Here is a 17,217-nt window from a genome sequence, read left to right on the forward strand (position 1 = left end):
CGCCGTGTTTTTCCCACGGGCCGCACGGGGCCCGGCGCCCGCGCTAGCGTGAAAGCGGACTTGGGCTGCCCCCCCCCCCCCCCCCCGGGCCTTTGGGGCTTCTTGTCCTTTGGGGCTTCTTGCCCTGCCAGCACCTTCCCCGGCGCAAACGCCGTAACCTTAAAGCGCCCCCGGGGTCAGCGGCGAGGACGCGCCGGCAGCGGCCCCCCCCCCCCGCCGGCCGCGCAGCTCGGCGCAGCCTCCGCCGGCGCTTCCGCAGCTGCTCCCGGCTCTTCCCTCTGGTTTTGCTCATTTATTCGCCGTGTGCTGCCATGGGCCTGCCGAGGGGAACAGCTTGCACAGCAGGGAGAAAACCGGGCTGCCTCRTTGCTGTTAGCGCTCGGCACCGGCTCCCTGTGCAACATCGGGGCGTTTTAAAACTTTCGGGGGTAGGGAAAAAAAAAAAAGCTTCCTATCAGGCGACACAAAAGYGGCACAAATCTAGGTCTTCCCTTCACAGAGCACCATAAATGCTCCCCCCCTTCCCGCTCCTCCCCGATGACTAAACCAACCTCCAAGACTTTGAATTTGAGCTTCAAAGAATTTGAAGGGATTTTTTGTGGGTTTTTTTTTTTTGGCTGGAAACACTCTTTAGTCCCTGATCCTGCCTCTCATTTAAAATGCCAGCCTTGACTCAGTTTGGCGTTTAGTGTATGTGAACAGCTCGCTCACAATATTTCCTACAGCTAAGCCTTATAAATTAACCCAGCTGCAACTGATGGCTATTTAGAAACGTTCGAGCCGGTTAGATATTCCTGCTAACGCTGACAGCAGCGGACCCGAACCGCAGCACCGGTCCTTAGCATCAGGCCAGGCCAGGTGCACTTCGATAACACGGTTTAAATGCACTTGAGAAGCGCAACCTGCCTGCGAGTGTCCTGCCAGGACGACTGCTATCTCGGAGAGAAAAGCAAGGCAAAACCCTGCAATATCAGGGATCCCCTGCCCAGCTGCTGTTTCTCCCCCCGCGCAGCGCACACGGCCCGCTGTCACCCCAAAGCTTTGCCACCCGAGTTTATAAGAGCCACTTTTCACGCTACATAGTCTCAGATTGTGCTTTGGGAGCAGCTGGACGCTGACAGGAGTTTCAGCAACTCCGGGCACGGAAACGAGCACTGAGGACATCCCCTCCTCTGGGTTTAAACGGAAGCTGCAGTGAAAATTAGGGCCTGTTACTATATATATATAGGCCRTTTGTGCCCCCGGGAGCCAGCACGACACCCTGCTCCTTCGCGGGCGCCTCAGGCCTCCCTGTCGCCCGCGGCCCCACTGGGATCTCTGTGGCCCCGGCCCCCCCTTCCCAGCGGCATTTCCCCCTCCCGCTTCCAGCACCCGGAGCCCCCTGCTCCCCTCTGTGCTCTGCTCCCATTGCAGCTCCCTGCGGCCGGCGAAGGAGCTCTCCGCRCGCCGCCGGGTGACACCCAGCCATGACCAAGGAAGAAGAGCTGCCGGACTGGAGTTCGTCCAAGGAATTTTATGAAAAATATGAGCCGAAGGAGGTTTTGGGCAGGTAAAGCATGGTTTCTACAAACCGCACTTTCACGCRCTTTAGTATCTGATAGGAAAAGCGTCCGATATGAATCCGATAYGGACAGGCCCCTGAGCAGCCCAGCAGTTAGAAAGGGTATTTAGGAAGCATCTTCCACCAGCTCGAAACCTTCCAGTGCCCCAAGAGAGCGCAGCAGAGACGCGCGAGCTCGGCTGAGGCACAAGGTCCAGCACCCAAACGCCACCCGCTTCGCTCCTGCTTAGGAAAATCTTGCAGAAATACAAGGGGGAAATATAAGAACAGCGAGCAGTGGCAAACACCAAGACCCCACGACACGTCCCCATCATCCGCACTGTAACCAGCTGTTAAAAAGCAATTAAAACACACGCAAATCGGGAACGGAAACCATCCCGTCTTTTCCGCGTTGGTCCYGCAGGGGGGTGAGCAGCATCGTCCGCCGGTGCATCCACAAGGCCACCCGGCAGGAGTACGCCGTGAAGATCATCGACATCACCGCCGGCAACATATCCCCCAAGGAGGTGCAGGAACTGCGGGAAGCCACCTCCAAGGAGATCGACATTCTCCGGAAGGTCTCGGGCCACCCCAACGTCAGTAAGTCAGGCACCGAGGCAGGAGGTTTCCCTCCCCGTTTGCTCCTCGGGGCGTCCCCACGAAGCGTTTGGGGGCCGAAATCCCTGCAGGGAAGAGGCTCGTTCCTGCTCCCCGGTGGCTGATAAAAGCCACTTTCCCGCGGAGCAGAAATCTAGACAGGAGCCCCAGAACTAGGAGACGGAGCTGAGATTGGAGCAGCTCCGACAGCATCCCCCTCCTTAGAGCCTGAAACTCTGGGACCTTTGAGCCAGCAGCCTTGGGGGTTAAGTACTGCCACCACGGTGCCACTTCTCTCCCACCAAGGGAGAAACGGCAGGATCTAGCCCCTTCCTTGCCGGCTCCAAGCCGGGAAGCGGAGCAGCCTTTGCTGCAGCTCCATGCACCCTCCAGCAGCCCCCAGGGACCTTGCTCGTCTCCTCACGATCTCCCAACCAAACCGCTAAGGAAGCTCAACTCCTAAATTRATCAGCAGTTAGAGCAGCAGCGTTTCGCCCGCGATGGGGAAGGAGCGTGTGCCAAGCGGCCGCCGGGCCCGGGGCGCTGGGAGGGAGCGCGCTGTGCCGTGCCGTGCCGCGCTCACYGCCGCCGCCGCGCTCTCTTGCAGTCCAGCTGAAGGACAGCTACGAATCCAGCACCTTCTTCTTCCTGGTGTTCGACCTGTAAGTCCCGCGCGCTCGCCGCCGCGCCGCACGCGTTTCGGCTCGGCTCCGGGCAGCATCGGAGCTGCCGCCAGCGCTGCTCAGGTTTCCCCTAACCTTTGGAGAGCCGYCACGGATCCCTGGGGCTATTTATACGCCCGGCCCTGCCGCCTGCCCAGCGCCCTTCCTCCCGCCGAGCCCAACTCCCCWTTTATGCGTTTTACGCCGTTTTTTAAGGATCAGCTAGTGATTTTCCGCACGGGCTCGCTGCGCCCTAACGGGGCGCCCCAAGCGCGGCTCGCGGCCGTCCTGCCCCGCCGGCCGGGGCCAGGTTTCCCGCGGGGCGACTCGGCCACCCCCTCCGCTTTCCCCCGCGCGCAGGATGAGGAGGGGGGAGCTCTTCGACTACCTCACCGAGAAAGTCACCCTGAGCGAGAAGGAGACCAGGTAAGGCGGGACAGCGCCAGCGAGGGCTGCAGCGGGATCCCGCAGCCGGGGCCGCGTGTTGGGGCGGGCGAGGAGACGCGCTGTGCCCGTCCCCAGGAAGATCATGCGCGCGCTGCTGGAGGTGATCGAGTACCTGCACTCCATCGACATCGTCCACCGCGACCTGAAGCCGGAGAACATCCTGCTGGACGACGACATGAACATCAAGCTGACGGACTTCGGCTTCTCCTGCCAGCTGCGCGGCGACGAGAAGCTCAAAGGTGGGAGCACAGCGGCGCCGGCGGCTGTTCACTCGCGGCCGAGTCGTCTCCCCGGGCTGGTCTCGCGGCCACGAGGTCTTGGGGGGGACGGACACCAGTACCTCCAGCCTGGGGCTGCCCCTGCCCATGCCAGAGCCTGGCTCAGCCCTGTGGTGAGACTTCATCGTTCCCCTGAGCCCCGTTGGGGAAATTTCCCCATTTATAATTGTTATAATCCGCTGAGAAGATTCAATAACGAGATGCAACGAGTTGCAGTTACTACCCGTCCGTGCTGGCACTGCAAACGCCCCCTCCGGCRCCTCCACGCCCCGTAACGGGATGGCAGGAAACTTCTCCGGTTTGTTGACGCTCGTCCCCTTTCTTGCAGAAATCTGCGGCACGCCGGGCTACCTGGCTCCCGAAATACTGCAGTGCTCCATGGACGACGAGCACCAAGGGTACGGAAAGGAGGTCGATATGTAAGTGAGATGCGTCCGCGTACCGACAGCCTTCCCCAGCCTCCTGTCCCTCTGCCCACTGTTTATTCCCAAATGGATCCCGGCTGAAGGCACAGGGATGACAAGAGCTGCCCCTCGCTAGCCCGCGGTGACAGCCTGAAAACCAGCTGGGGCAGACTGAGACCAATTGGTGCTCAAGAAAAATTAAAAGATGCACCAGAAAACCACTATCCTGGGATTAAGAGGGGCCCAAAAACATTTTCTGGCTTCCTAAGACACCCCATCACAAGATGTGAGCCAGCGGCAGCTGCGGGAGAGCAGCCGGCCACGAGAGCGATACCCACCCTCACCCCCGCAGGCGCTTTGCCACCGTCTCTGGTGGTTTGGGCTCAGCCCTGCAGCGAGCAGAGCTTCCAGCAGACACCCAAGACACACATGGGCACTTCAGCCCTTTTTCCAGCAGTTTTTGGTTGAAATGCCACTGTTAAGCCCAGCCTCTGAGATGAGAGGTCTCAGCCAGGTGCCACCATTTCACACCCATCCACAGCTTCTCCCTCCCCTGGGGGAAAAACAAAATAAAACAAAACAACAAGAAAACCAAGTAAGGCAAATACCTCCAACTTACAGCCTCACCCGGGAGAGCAGCTCCACACCATCAGCTCAGCCCCCAAACCCCCCATCCCTCCCCAAAAGCAGGCAGCACCCCTGCTCCCTGTTACCCATCAGGCTAACGAGCCCCAGGAGCAAGCTCGGCCTCCCTGATTAGAGGCTGAGCAGGGCAGCGTTGTCCCGGTTATCCCGCGGGAGGGGGACGCGGCCGCCCGCCCCGCCGTGCCGCAGGGCTGGGGGGTCTCGCTGGCGCCCGCAGGTGGAGCACGGGGGTGATCATGTACACGCTGCTGGCCGGCTCGCCGCCCTTCTGGCACCGCAAGCAGATGCTGATGCTGCGCATGATCATGAACGGCGACTACCAGTTCGGCTCCCCGGAGTGGGACGACCGCTCCGACACCGTCAAGGACCTGGTAGGTGCTTCCCGGTGGAGCGGGGCTGGAAAAGCCCTGGTGGGGATAGCAAGCGCCTGGAGGAGATGTCCATCAGGAGCTTGGGGTGACAACGAAGCCCTGCGGTGGGGGGGACATGGGCATGTGGGATCACGCTGGTGCCCTCCTRCAGATCTCGCGGTTCCTGGTGGTGGACCCGCAGCAGCGGTACACGGCCAGCGAGGCGCTGGCCCACCCCTTCTTCCAGCAGTACGACGTGGAGGAGGTCCGGCACTTCAGCCCCTTCCGGAAATTCAAGGTGAGGTTGGTGCTGGCCRCGGGGTCCTGGCGCGCGCGGGAACGTGGCGTCGCCAGACCCCAGCACCTGCGGGAGCCCAACGGTGGGGCTGAATTTGCTGTGTTTTGGGGTTTTCGATGCACCCAGACTTTGGTGGGATTGTCCTTTGCCAGGCCCTTCAAGCAATATCTCGCTTACTTTCTGGCAYATGCTAAGAGTTTTTTCACAGCAAGGTTTCGCAAAGGAAATTTAACTGCAAGAAAGGAGGATTAAATAAAAGGGAAAAAACCCTCCTTCCTTCTCCAAAAAAAAGCTTTAAAAAGAAAAAAAAAAACCATTTCCAAGGGGAAAGCATTTAGCCTGACTGCACACAAGGTACGTCAAATATCCRTAAAACAGAGCTCTCCTTTGCTGTCTCTAATGCCTGCAGTTATGGGCATCACCCACCACGTTAGCTCAGACGTTTAAGGCTGACGCGCAGTGACGAAGTTAAGAGTGAACTTGGAGAAAGTTTGCGTCACTCACAAAATCTAAAAATCTACATATCCGTGCTAGGAGCTAGGCCTCCTCGGCGCTTGCAGCCGCAGCTCAGGACGCGCTAGGACGAATCCCGTTGAGCTGAGGGACTTGCTGGAGCGCGCGATGGGGACTCCCGCCGCCGCGCTGAGGCCGGCTGCTCTCCTTTGCAGGTCATCTGCCTGACCGTCCTGGCGTCCGTCCGCATCTACTACCAGTACCGGCTGGCGAAGTCGGTCACGCGGGAGCTGGTGGTGCGGGACCCTTACGCCCTGAAACCCCTCCGCAAGCTGATCGACGCCTGCGCCTTCAGGACCTACAAGCACTGGGTGAAGAAGGGGGAGGCGCAGAACCGAGCCGCCCTCTTCGAGAACACCTGCAAGGCCATCCTGCTGGCCCTGGCGGCGGAGGAAGGGCTGTTCTGATCGCCGCCTAAAGCCGCGCCTGCACCGCGTAGAGCGTACGAGCGCGGTCAGGGATCGGGCAAGTAAAACCTTCTGGAAACCAGCCAGCAATTTCTTCCGCTTTGTCTTAGAGAAAAATATCGCCAGTCTCACGTCGCTGCTGTTTGCTGGGGCTGCGTTCGCGCGTGCTTGTCTTGCCAGGGCTCCGATTTGTCTGCGGGTTATATCGCTGTTTAAGCTTTCTCCAAAATCACTTAAAGGAACCGATTTGGAGACGCAGCTGCTAGGAGAGCTGTAACAAGCTATAGCTCTAGCTGCTTTCCAAAAAGGCAGAGATCTCGCAGCAAAGGCTTGGCTCCGGAGCTGGCCTCTTTCTTGCCCTGAGGGAGGCCCAGGGCTTGTGCTTCCGTCAGATTTGGTGACAGAAGGACAGAACTGAGCAACTCCACGCCAGCGAGGAATGGCCACCGCAGCGAGCCTGGAGAGCTCGCTTTCCAAATTGTGCCGTTCCCCGTGATGACACATGTAGTTCTCTGGCTAGGACCTGTCACAGCGCAGCCTCGAGCCGATAAGTGCTGGTAGCAAACCTCAGGTACATGGGGAAGGGGAGTCGCAGTGTGGAGCTTGTAGCAGGGAGGCTGCGTGCCTGGCCGAGAGCAGCCTGAGACCTGAATGTCATTGCCTCTTTTTTGGCTGCCAGCTAGTGTATCTGCTGGGCTGCGGTTCTTGAACCTGCTCCTTTCCTAAAAGTGCCAGGGGACATCCCATCTCCAAGCYGGTGGTAATGACAGGCCTGGTGGTCCGGGCTGGTGCTTGTGCTCCAGTCCCGCGTTTCAGCCTGCTGCTCGAGCAGCTCCCTGGAGCTCGTTTATGGTCCCTCTGGCTCGTCCTACTGGAGCAGACAGAGGCGATGAGGAACCAGCACTGGGAGAGAGCGAGGCATTGCAAAGCCAGAAGGCACGGGGTAGACGGAGGAGCTCCTGGCTTAATGCTGTGCACTGGTGGTCTCACACACATGCACCCCTCTGCCTCGTTACATGGATATCGAAAGGAGAAATGTAATATCTAACACATCAAGAGGACATTAAAGACAACCCCCCCATCTGTCATTCCCAGTTCCCACTCAGTGCCCAAATATCCCGGTGCAGAAATGAGTTTTAGCTGAAAGTATTTATTTTCAATTTTTAAAACCGGCTAGTTTAATGAAAGTTTGACTGCTGGAATTACTGTTCATCTCCACAGGAGAAAATGCCCCCAGGTCTTTCTAAGTGACCTCCTCAGAGCTCAGTTTTGGTCCCACTTTTCTTAGCTTTGTGATTCTGTATGTCAGCAGCACAGCGGAAACTGAGGTTATCAGAGGCTGAATCTGGTGTGTTCCCCATTCTAGGATGGAAAAAGATATCCAAAGTTACCGATCGCTCTTAGTTAACACTTGAAGCATTTTATGTGACCCTGCATAACAGACTATGAACATCTTCCACAGACCATGAATAACTTCTAGCAAAGTACTAAATACTTGATGGAAAATGCACACAATTTGAGAAGCACTGAGGAATGTGTTTATAGCAGCAAAATTTTTAGCAATACTTGCAGTATGTTTTCCTAAATGCTTCTCAAAAAAACTGAGTAGGAACTGACAAATGTCTTCTAAAATAAAACACCTTCTTATATAACCAAGGAACAACAGATCACTGTGAAACAGCACTTGGGCACTGCACAAACCTACCTTGTCGTAACACGAGCTTTGTGATTCGCAGATCCATCTGCAGTGTCAATCCAAGATGCACCTCTCAAGACATGCATTTTCTGAGCACGCTGCCTTGATGAAAGCCCAGGAGTTAGGTATTCTGATGCAGTCCACTCCCAAGTGTTTCCTAGCAGATCGTAGAGCCCTGAGACAGAAATGTTTTTGTATTAGGATTATGAGAGCACATACGCAAAGGTTGCAAAAGCACTTTGCTGTATGGAGTTTATATGCAACACTCAAAGCATCATTGGAAAAGTGTGGTTAATGGCGAGAGCACGGAGCCCGTRTTTACAACAGGGCCTTCCATGAATCTCTCAGCTTAAATGAGTCTCATCATTTCCCGTCTGCATAATGAGAGAATGGCATCTGCTTCCCTCAAAACAGTGCACTCGAGTTTTTCACATAAATCACGTGCTGTTTGCGATAACTCACAAACAAGAAAGTAATTGACTGCTATTAAAAGCCTAGAATGGTTTGGTTCATTGAAGTACATCTGGTGCACTTCAGCCAACTTCAGTAACCACCATCAATGCTCTTGCAAGGCTCACTGTTATTCTCTCAAGATGATGTAATCCCATTTATATTTTATATAAATCCCATTTATATAATATATAATATATATATTATAATATATAATATTATATAATATCCCATTTATATAATTTATATTTGAAACTCTGCTTGACCACACTCTGCTTCATCAGTTACTGTTGAATGGCTATTAGCAAGCAGATGCCAGTCTGAAAACCAGAACAGGGATGTCTGTTCCACACCATAGTTGTTTTGAGGAGAGAACGCTGTCACTGGTGAAACACCATGATAACCATCTTCAGCTGTATCAACCCTYGGGAAACTGCCCTGTGGGAAGACAGATCATTCTAAGTAAAGACCCACCACAGAGAAGATAATAAGTCTTGATCTTTAGAGAACTGTGTTGTACTTAAATAGTGGAAATAACTCTCTGTTGCAAATTAGCTCTACATAACCTTGTGTCCAAGATAGCAGATCAACCATTTAAAGTTCCCCCAAGGAAAAGACAATCCACTTTCCTAAAAACTTTTTGTCTGAATAGATCCATTCCTGAAGAAGCAAAATCCCAGTTTCCCCACGGAAACTAGGGTGACACTGCTCCATTCTAAGGATACTCTGGATAAAGTACCAGGAGATGATTTTCAGTACTTTGCAGGTAAGTCTGCATTGCTTCCCAGCACCATGCAATATGCTTTGACAGCCACACAAATTCTGTGATTGAGTTAAAAAAAACACCCTCAGAACAGCTCAACACAGACAGGATGGTTTTTAGGATCTTACCTGCCACAGGTTCGTACGGTTTGGCTGAAACTTATTTCCCCAGGGATATATTCTTTCTGTCAAAGAGGAAGCAAGACAACCAGTTATTCCCTACAAGTCAGTCCAACTTCTGGATTTGCCTATTTTTAAACAGGCTTTTATTGCTGTCCTTTTCTGCTCAGCTTGGGACGCCAAGAAGAGTTATATGAATGATACCTACTGGTCTAATCACTACAAACATCACCAACGGGGCAGAGGGGAGAATGGGAGCCAGACGCAACTTCCCATTTACAAACCATTGCTCATGCCAGGGAGTCCCACGGTTGCTCACAGGGGTTGCCGTAGGCCAATACTAGCATGCGACCTCATGGTGGGTCACTCCTTGCCCCAACCTGTGAAATGGTGTTTTTATCTGGATGAAGTGGTTCACTTAGGAAGATTGATTGAGAACATAGAGAAGTCACTATTTAATTGACTCTCAGGCCAAAGGAGGCTATTCAGTCCCCTAGATTAACCTCTAAAAACATCTCTATATGGAGATTTGGATAGCTCAAAGAGTCCGGTAGGACTAACGTTACTTGATGAGTTGGTTTGGTTTAAGAAAAAGGTCAAAGCTTGCCTTACGTACGCTCTAGGCCTCCCCTAGCAGCAAATTCCCACTCCTCCTCGGTGGGAAGCCTCTTCCCTTTCCACCTGCAAAATGCCTGTGCGTCATTCCAGCTCACATGCAACACCGGATAATCCAGCCTGTCTTTTATACTGGAGCCAGGACCTGAGGGCTGGGAAGAATTGCATTGAACACATTTTAATTGATTTTATGAACTTTTCCATTAAGAAGGAAATAAAGGACAGTTCAGAGTAAGGTGGGGAACCTGCAGCAATGGATCTTGAGACGCGATTTCCCCCCCATTTTTATTCAATGAGGTTCAGCATACATGAAACTTGTGTGCCCCCAGCACTGTTTGGCTCTGCCCTCAGCATGCAAAGGACTCTCCATGACTGATTTTGTGGTAGCAAAAGTTTCTGCAACGCATTTAATTTAGCACCAAAATGGTGAGACTCTTGATTTAAGAGTGCTTTTGCCAATGGATTTTGAATAGCTTGTCTACTAAAGCTGCCAGAACTTTGAAATCTATAGTAGGGTTAGGGGTAACATTTCATGATATTCAGGTCAACTTTTGAGTAAGAGAGAACAGTGAAACTAATGAACATTCAGTTAATAAACTACTGTTTATCCATAGCCAAATCTCCCATGTCCCTCGTCCTAGCCTACCCATCTCAACACAAGGGTATAACCAGCCATCTCCGAAGGGTGGAAGGGTTGCAATGAAAAGCTCTGCTCACCTGTCGCCAAAAAGCCTTGTCTATAGGCAGCCACCAAGGYGCGGACTGAGAAAAGAAATGACACCAGATTAACGCTTGACTGGTGACCCCCTTCCAAAGCTATGCACACCTAAGTCATCCTATAGCAGCATGTATAAAGAAGAGCACTTGTTAGTCTGGAAACGGTTAAATTCTATAGTTGGATCTGGTTTAGAGTACAGAGTCGAGGYGCATCTGTTTTTAAAAGTAAAAACAGATTAAAAAGCCCTCAGTGTTTATTTTTTCTGTKTTAAGATTTGATGAATAGAATACTTTGAAACACGCTTTACTTTCTCCCAGCTCATTGGAACATCTAATAAGACAAATTTGACAAAGTTTGGAGAGAATGTAAACAAAAGGGGGGGGGTCTTAAATCAGGCCAGGCTTAGTCCTGCTATTTTCAAAAGCCAAACAACCCAAGTGTGAGAAAAGAACACCGAGAAAGGCCAGAGTGTTAAGGGAGAGTTAGCTGTTACTAAGCAGAAAAACAATACCTATTGCAATCTGCAAGCTTTTTCCCTCATGGTTTTTTTATTTAAAACACAGACGTCAGACAGGAATGCCATCAGTAATGCTATCTGCATCATCGCGATTGAAAATCATCCCCTTGGGGTGTTGCCCATCTATTAAAATCTTTCAAATTTCAGGTTGGATTTACCTCCAGTTTTTGGGTGACTTTTTTTTTCAGCTCTTCAGATACGAAATCCTCAAAGACAAAGCTCCAGCCAAATGCTTCTGCTTCTGTTTTGTATTTCTTTTCTCTAACAAACTCCCTGGCATAAATATAACACGCTCAGGTGTCTGGGTAAGAGTTCTTCAAGAGTAACACCACCAAATACAGCAATCTACACATGCAACGAGTTTAGAGCACGGCGAACACATAAGAACTGCAGCCRCCACAAATCTGCTGAGAGTCCCAGGTCCTCCCCAGTACAATCAGCTTGGTAGATTTTTAAGAGATGAAACTGGTCTGATTTGGATCTGTTCACAGATCTGCTCATCAGCTTTTTATATTACTTTTGTGGGYAAAAATCATCCTATACCTTGATCTTTTAACAAAATGTAACAATTGCACAGACCAAAAAGCCCTTAAAGCCATTTATATAAAGACCAACAGCTGCTATTGCAGCTAAATGTGCCCCCAAATGTAGCAAATATCCCATGCTGTTGTGTGAYCTTGCCCTACTTCTGTCCCATTTGCTTCCTCATAGTCTCAGAATGAGTTTTTACTGTATGTTACTGGCCAGGCTACAGGCATGTGGAAATGATGCTTTTAACTATCAAGGGCTCAGGTGGGCGACTAAAGGCGTTTCCCACAATACAGTTACTAGTGCTTCGTACAAGAACTCCCAAAAAAAAAAAAAATTCTGAGGAGTGGCCCAGCATTTACAAATGGAAACTAGAATCTTCAGTAACCTGTAACAGCACAGCCCTATTAGTAAATGCATATTGGCAAGCTGCTCTGGTAAGATACTTTAGCCTGCACCTGTAAAGGTGATTTATTATAGACAGACCTATTTTTTGTTCAAAGTTAGCTGTATGTTATTGGGCAGGTTTCCAGGATCTGAAAGCTACAACACCCATGTCCTTCCAGCGACTGCCTGAGCTATTGCGACCCTGCAAACGGAGCAAATTCAAACCTTCAGTCTTACCTGAAATCCCTGTTWGTGATGGGGTATTTGTCAATAGCAAATGACTTCACAGTCACCTCCCTGACTGGCCCTTCTCCGTTTTTATTCTCCGGGGAACTGGATCCCATTTGAAACTTCCCACCAGGCAGCTGCACCATGTTCTCTTCCTTTCCAAAAGCTAGAAGTGAAGCAACTTAGTATGAGAACATTCATTTTTAAATATAAAAGCACAGGACAGCATACCTTCTTTGCCAAACAGTCATTCTACACCCTGGAAAAAGGGTGCAATAGAGTAGTTAGTAACAATGCTTAGCATTTATATAGATATCTACTGTTTGAAAACAGCCTTTATTATAAGGTAACATTTTCCATTTCTCTCCTGGAAAAGGAACAGCAGGCAGACCAAATCAGCAAGGCAATTCCTTTAAATAAATGCTTTGCTGCAACTGGGAGAAGAACCTGAACAGAGAGGCATAACTAATTTTAAAGCTCTGCTGCAACAGGATGCAAGAACCAAGGCAGAAGGATCAGCAGAAAAAGCAGCGCAAGCTCATTAACTCACCTCGCAGAGCATGGCTGCTGCCTAGCACACAGCAGCAGAACACGAGAGCTAGCCGCATTTTCCTGGGAGCCAAGCCAGGCACCGTCAGGGAGAGGCAAAATGAATTAAGGAGGAACTGAAGGGCTTTGACCCAGAAGAGCTCTAGCCCCAGGGAAGTGTTTCCGGGCTCTCCGCTTGGGGAGGGCAGCGAAGCGCTTCCCCGYGCCAGGTCTGCCTTCCTGCGCAGCGCACAGCCGGGCCCCGTGTGCTGTCACCACGCAGGTCAGGCACCCACAACGTTACTCCTCGAGATGGCAAACGTATTTTAGACAGCCATCTAAGAGGTGAAAATAAAGCCAGTATGGAGTACTTGTAACAGGCAGAACAACTGACTCTGGTCTACTCTAGCAAGCATGGCATTGACTTAAGGGTACCTGTCATGGGAACTATTTTACCCTTCTGTTACCTCTTTTTACCCACTAATAAAAAAACCCCATGCAACTACAACAGCTCAGCCCACCTGCCCCAGCTGTGCTCCTTGGCTTGGTTGGCACCAAAAGAACTTTAATGTCCATCCTTGACAACATAGCTCCAACTCAGTAAAGAAAGGCATATGCTCCTATTCCCCCCCCCCCATACCCCAGCCCTTCCTGCTCCTCCGATTACTTAAGTACTGTTTTGAGCCTGTTTTTATGGTTTTCTGCAACAGTAAGAAACTCACTTGGAAGTATCTGAGATCATGTATATACACAAAGAGGAGTTTGCTTTTCAACTGTATCCCAAAAATTACTCTAAAACACTGAAGAGTCAAAACGTAGGTGTATTAATGCAAACACAGGCCCCACGCTGAAGTTCAGCTACCTCTTTTGGTAGGTTCGAGTGCAAAAAATCCTTCATTATTTGCAGAACAAAGACAATAGCTTTTTAAACATGCATACCTTAATCATTTTAGAGCAAGTGAACTAAGTTTTATTTGTGAAAAGCCAAGTCCAAAACTATGAAATAATTAGTTTAATTCAATACGGGAAAAATTCCAGATCTGAATGCTACCTACTCTGGAAGCAGGCTGTTGTCCAAGGACATTAGAAAACTAGCAGTATTTTCACAACCCCATCAAACCATGAACTCTACCATGGTGAGTTCTGGATCTATAATGAAATCCAGAATGCACAACTGAGAGCTAGAAAATGCGATCAAGCCCTGGAGCCCACCGCTGTTCACTAAGGTGATAAACAGAATGCTGAAGACCAGGCCTAAGGAATGCAAGGTATTAAATAACTGACACAAGTAAAGCACAGAACAGAACAGTTTATTGGGTAAAAAGGACAGCAACTTCAGTTGTACACTTCAGTGAAGTTAAAAATAAATAACTGATTTTAGAATCAAATATTTGAATAGTTGCTAATATTTTGAGTGGCCATGTTTACCAAAGGGGTATTTCTAGTTACAGTAGAGTAACTTCCATTGCTGTGAAAATCCACTATAGCTAAGAGAAGACTGCTTTCAGGTGGACTTCTTCAAAATTATTCCATGGGGCAATGCTACTCATGATGATCACCACTGACGGCAGCAGATCCGATTCAGCCTTTAAGAGACGACATTCCAGCTCGCATAATTTCATCAACCAAGAGAATATTGCTAGCAATCACCGTGCTAGAAATATTAAATAAAGACTGTTAGAACATCAATTTTGATACAGTTCATCTTAAAAAAAAAAAAAAGTCAGCTTCCTCTATACATTGATAACTTGATCCCAAATTACTGCATCAACTTTGATGATCAAACTCCCATTACTATTTAAAGTGAAATCATTATAACATTTACCATGAATGAAGCAGTTGCTTTTTAACATTATAATTATCCCAAATTCCAGCTGCTGCAGCTACCATTGGTTCACCTGGGGAAAAGACAAAACAATCTTTAAGTAATCAATAACTGGTTTACTTCATTCAAACTGTGACTTTCTGCTACTTGCTACAAACATGAAGTGTTACTCTGTGTGCTTCATCTTCACACAAAACTTAAGCAGAATGCACATTATTATATATATATAAAAATATATAAAAACAGTACATGAAGACTGACTGCAACAGCACATCCTGCTAAAGCATTTTGCTTAGTTTTTCATGCAGAAAGCTATGCCTGATTTCAGTAACTGCAATTTTATGTTTCATTGAAAGAAGCAAGAGTTACTTGTGTCACTCAGAAGCATTATTTTGCTATTTCAGAATTACTGCCAAGCTGCTTTTACTAGAGCATCCTGTATTTTAAAAAGGTTCCTACCAGTGTTCAGATCAACTCCAGTAAGTTGCCCTGACTCTGCATGTTCTGTCTGAACCTTCACTAGTGTTTCTTGGGGATCGTAACCAGAGTTCTGAGCGAGAACCTTTGAGAGAACAAAGACATGAAGTAATGTTGTTAGTCTGAAGTGGACTCCTGCAGATAGCTGTGTTTTAGAGTGCTTTAAAGCCACTTCATTCAGGAGTTCCTTATACCTTAGGAATGATGAGAAGAGCATCAGCAAAAGCTTGAACTCCGAGCTGGGCTCTTCCTTTGACATTAGGTTTATGCTTAACAAGAGCATTAGCTACTGCCACTTCTAGTGCACCTGCTCCTGGAACCACGCATCCTGTAAGAGAAAACATACTACTGAGAAACTATACTACTTCTACAGTAGTTTGATCTCTTCCCTCACCCCCCAAAAGATCAGCTACTTACTGAAACTACAGTATCAACCACTTTAAATATATTTAATGTGAAGTGTTAGTTACTGTTCTTTAATAGTGGTACATTATGTTTGGTGTATGACTGCATCAGCTACCAGTTAAGCCAATACAAATTCAGCCATTTCAAGATGAATTTCAACAGAACTCTAAGTCCTTAACATGGATAAACAGAGTAGAGACTTACCATCCTCGATAGCATTCTTAACAGCACGTAGACCATCTCTTACTGCATCCTTGATTTGCGTGAGTGTATGCTTATTCGGTCCCCTGATCAACAGGGTAACAGAGCGAGGGTTGTCACATTTCTCAATAAAGGTATATTTCTCTTCACCCTACAAACAGGGTTATGTTCTTGGTGTCACACATTTGCTTAAACAACATATACACATATATAAAAAAACCCCCAGACTTTCAGATTCAGTTCTGAAGTAACAGGTTTTCAAGAAGTGATGAGAAACTAGATACATGTATTTCTTTATCCACACAAAAAAGCTATGCACGTTAAGTGCCTAAGAGCATCTAACAACTCTATTTCCATCTTCTCAATCTTACAGACTTTAAAAGCATAATATGGAAATAACAATAGGAAAATAAGTTATGACAAGAGCAAATATCTAGGCAGATGTTCACATACAAGTGGACACTACAATCCAAAATGCCACCAGTCTTTATTTCTACTCCAGTATTTCTCTTAAAACTTAGAACTCCTTCTTGCAGAGACACAGCAAGACAAAAGAAAAGTAGCACCAAGCAAGATCTGCAAAGGCATATTTAACTTAGCTCCAGTTGAAAGCTCCCAGTCATACTCACCAATGTATACTCATAGATAAGCCCTGCATGTCCCAGACATTCAGGAGTGAGATCCTCTACAGAGTTCATAGCAGTACCACCACACGCAAGGGTCAGTCTGAAAGTATTTATACAGGTTAACATTGGTTTTAAACTAAGCAAAATCTCAAGTCACTGAGGTAGCCCATAACTGTGTTTCAGTGCACAGAGTATAATACTTGTTAGGCTTGGATCAGTTTGTTTCTGTTCACTAAAGAGCTTTTCACAAAAATCAGCCTGTAGAATTCGACCTCTTCTACACGTGTCTAGACTTGAAGCTTATTGATAGCTCAAAATCCTACTTCACTTAGTGTGCTGAACTGATGTTTCCATGATTTACACTAAAATACCTGGTATTACTCTAGTAAGAGCTAATAGATTGAAGCAGACTCTTAAATTAGTGCGAGTCCTTAAAGGTGGATTCAAGYCAGACCTGATTCACTGTGTGAGGCTGGAACAGCAAGTTATTTACTCCTTCTCCCCAGGAACTGACCTTTCCATGTTTCTCCTTTTAGCTCTGCGCAAAGCAACTATTCCTTCTTTTGCAAGTGCATCCAAGGAAAATGGGTCAATTCCCTAGAAACAAGGAAAGGGACTGTCAGGAAGAAGAAACTCTCCCAGGCTGAAACTAATGAGTAAATTCTTTCTCAATGCTCCAACAGCAACAACAAAAACCAAAAACACCCAACCCAAAACCCAACCTCCCCCTCAAACTTGAATAGAAACTATATATGGGGGGGAGGGGGGGAGAGCCAACATCTCAAATTCATTTTCTACTTAGTTGTTATATCTATTCATCTCACCTTCTGGTTGATCACAATAAATCCTTTATCCGAATCACCACAGACTCTTTTTTTCAACTCTATGATTTTGTTCACTCTGTCTTCAATGAACTTTCTTTCTGCTTTTACAAGTTTCTCTCTTTCTTCTGCACTTTTATAGAAGAATCCAGAGCTCACCTCTCTGAAGGGG

General features: G+C 48.6%; 3 protein-coding genes across 4 annotated transcripts in view; 1 reads left to right on the plus strand and 2 right to left on the minus strand.

Moving 5' to 3' along the window:
- Positions 1–6,223, plus strand: part of PHKG1 (phosphorylase kinase catalytic subunit gamma 1) — a 7,370-nt gene extending 1,147 nt beyond the window's left edge. For both annotated transcript variants that reach the window (XM_026092182.1, XM_026092181.1), the window contains exons 2-10: positions 1,414–1,549; positions 1,965–2,140; positions 2,745–2,799; positions 3,160–3,225; positions 3,322–3,485; positions 3,853–3,943; positions 4,791–4,944; positions 5,096–5,221; positions 5,890–6,223. In XM_026092182.1, the coding sequence (XP_025947967.1) occupies positions 1,467–1,549; positions 1,965–2,140; positions 2,745–2,799; positions 3,160–3,225; positions 3,322–3,485; positions 3,853–3,943; positions 4,791–4,944; positions 5,096–5,221; positions 5,890–6,141 (1,167 nt within the window). In that variant the 5' untranslated portion in view covers positions 1,414–1,466 and the 3' untranslated portion in view covers positions 6,142–6,223. The remainder of the gene's footprint in view (positions 1–1,413; positions 1,550–1,964; positions 2,141–2,744; positions 2,800–3,159; positions 3,226–3,321; positions 3,486–3,852; positions 3,944–4,790; positions 4,945–5,095; positions 5,222–5,889) is intronic.
- A 1,048-nt stretch (positions 6,224–7,271) lies between these two features.
- On the minus strand, positions 7,272–13,880 carry SUMF2 (sulfatase modifying factor 2). Its single transcript, XM_026092183.1, has 9 exons — positions 12,713–13,880; positions 12,172–12,328; positions 11,178–11,292; positions 10,502–10,546; positions 9,786–9,936; positions 9,179–9,234; positions 8,641–8,725; positions 7,847–8,012; positions 7,272–7,503 (listed from the first exon to the last, which is right to left on the minus strand). Exons 1-9 carry the CDS (start codon positions 12,768–12,770, stop codon positions 7,398–7,400), a joined length of 939 nt encoding a protein of 312 aa, XP_025947968.1. The 5' UTR covers positions 12,771–13,880; the 3' UTR covers positions 7,272–7,397.
- Positions 13,881–13,979: 99 nt separating this feature from the next.
- CCT6A (chaperonin containing TCP1 subunit 6A) overlaps positions 13,980–17,217 on the minus strand; it is a 7,765-nt gene continuing 4,527 nt past the window's right edge. The window contains exons 7-14 of the mRNA XM_026092180.1: positions 17,049–17,208; positions 16,739–16,821; positions 16,228–16,324; positions 15,602–15,749; positions 15,187–15,320; positions 14,975–15,077; positions 14,516–14,588; positions 13,980–14,344 (exon numbers count right to left, since the gene is read on the minus strand). Coding sequence (XP_025947965.1) covers positions 14,272–14,344; positions 14,516–14,588; positions 14,975–15,077; positions 15,187–15,320; positions 15,602–15,749; positions 16,228–16,324; positions 16,739–16,821; positions 17,049–17,208 — 871 coding nt within the window. The 3' untranslated portion in view covers positions 13,980–14,271. The remainder of the gene's footprint in view (positions 14,345–14,515; positions 14,589–14,974; positions 15,078–15,186; positions 15,321–15,601; positions 15,750–16,227; positions 16,325–16,738; positions 16,822–17,048; positions 17,209–17,217) is intronic.

Source organism: Apteryx rowi, unplaced genomic scaffold (assembly GCF_003343035.1).
Source record: "Apteryx rowi isolate R43461 unplaced genomic scaffold, aptRow1 scaffold_944, whole genome shotgun sequence".
Classification (NCBI taxonomy): domain Eukaryota; kingdom Metazoa; phylum Chordata; class Aves; order Apterygiformes; family Apterygidae; genus Apteryx; species Apteryx rowi.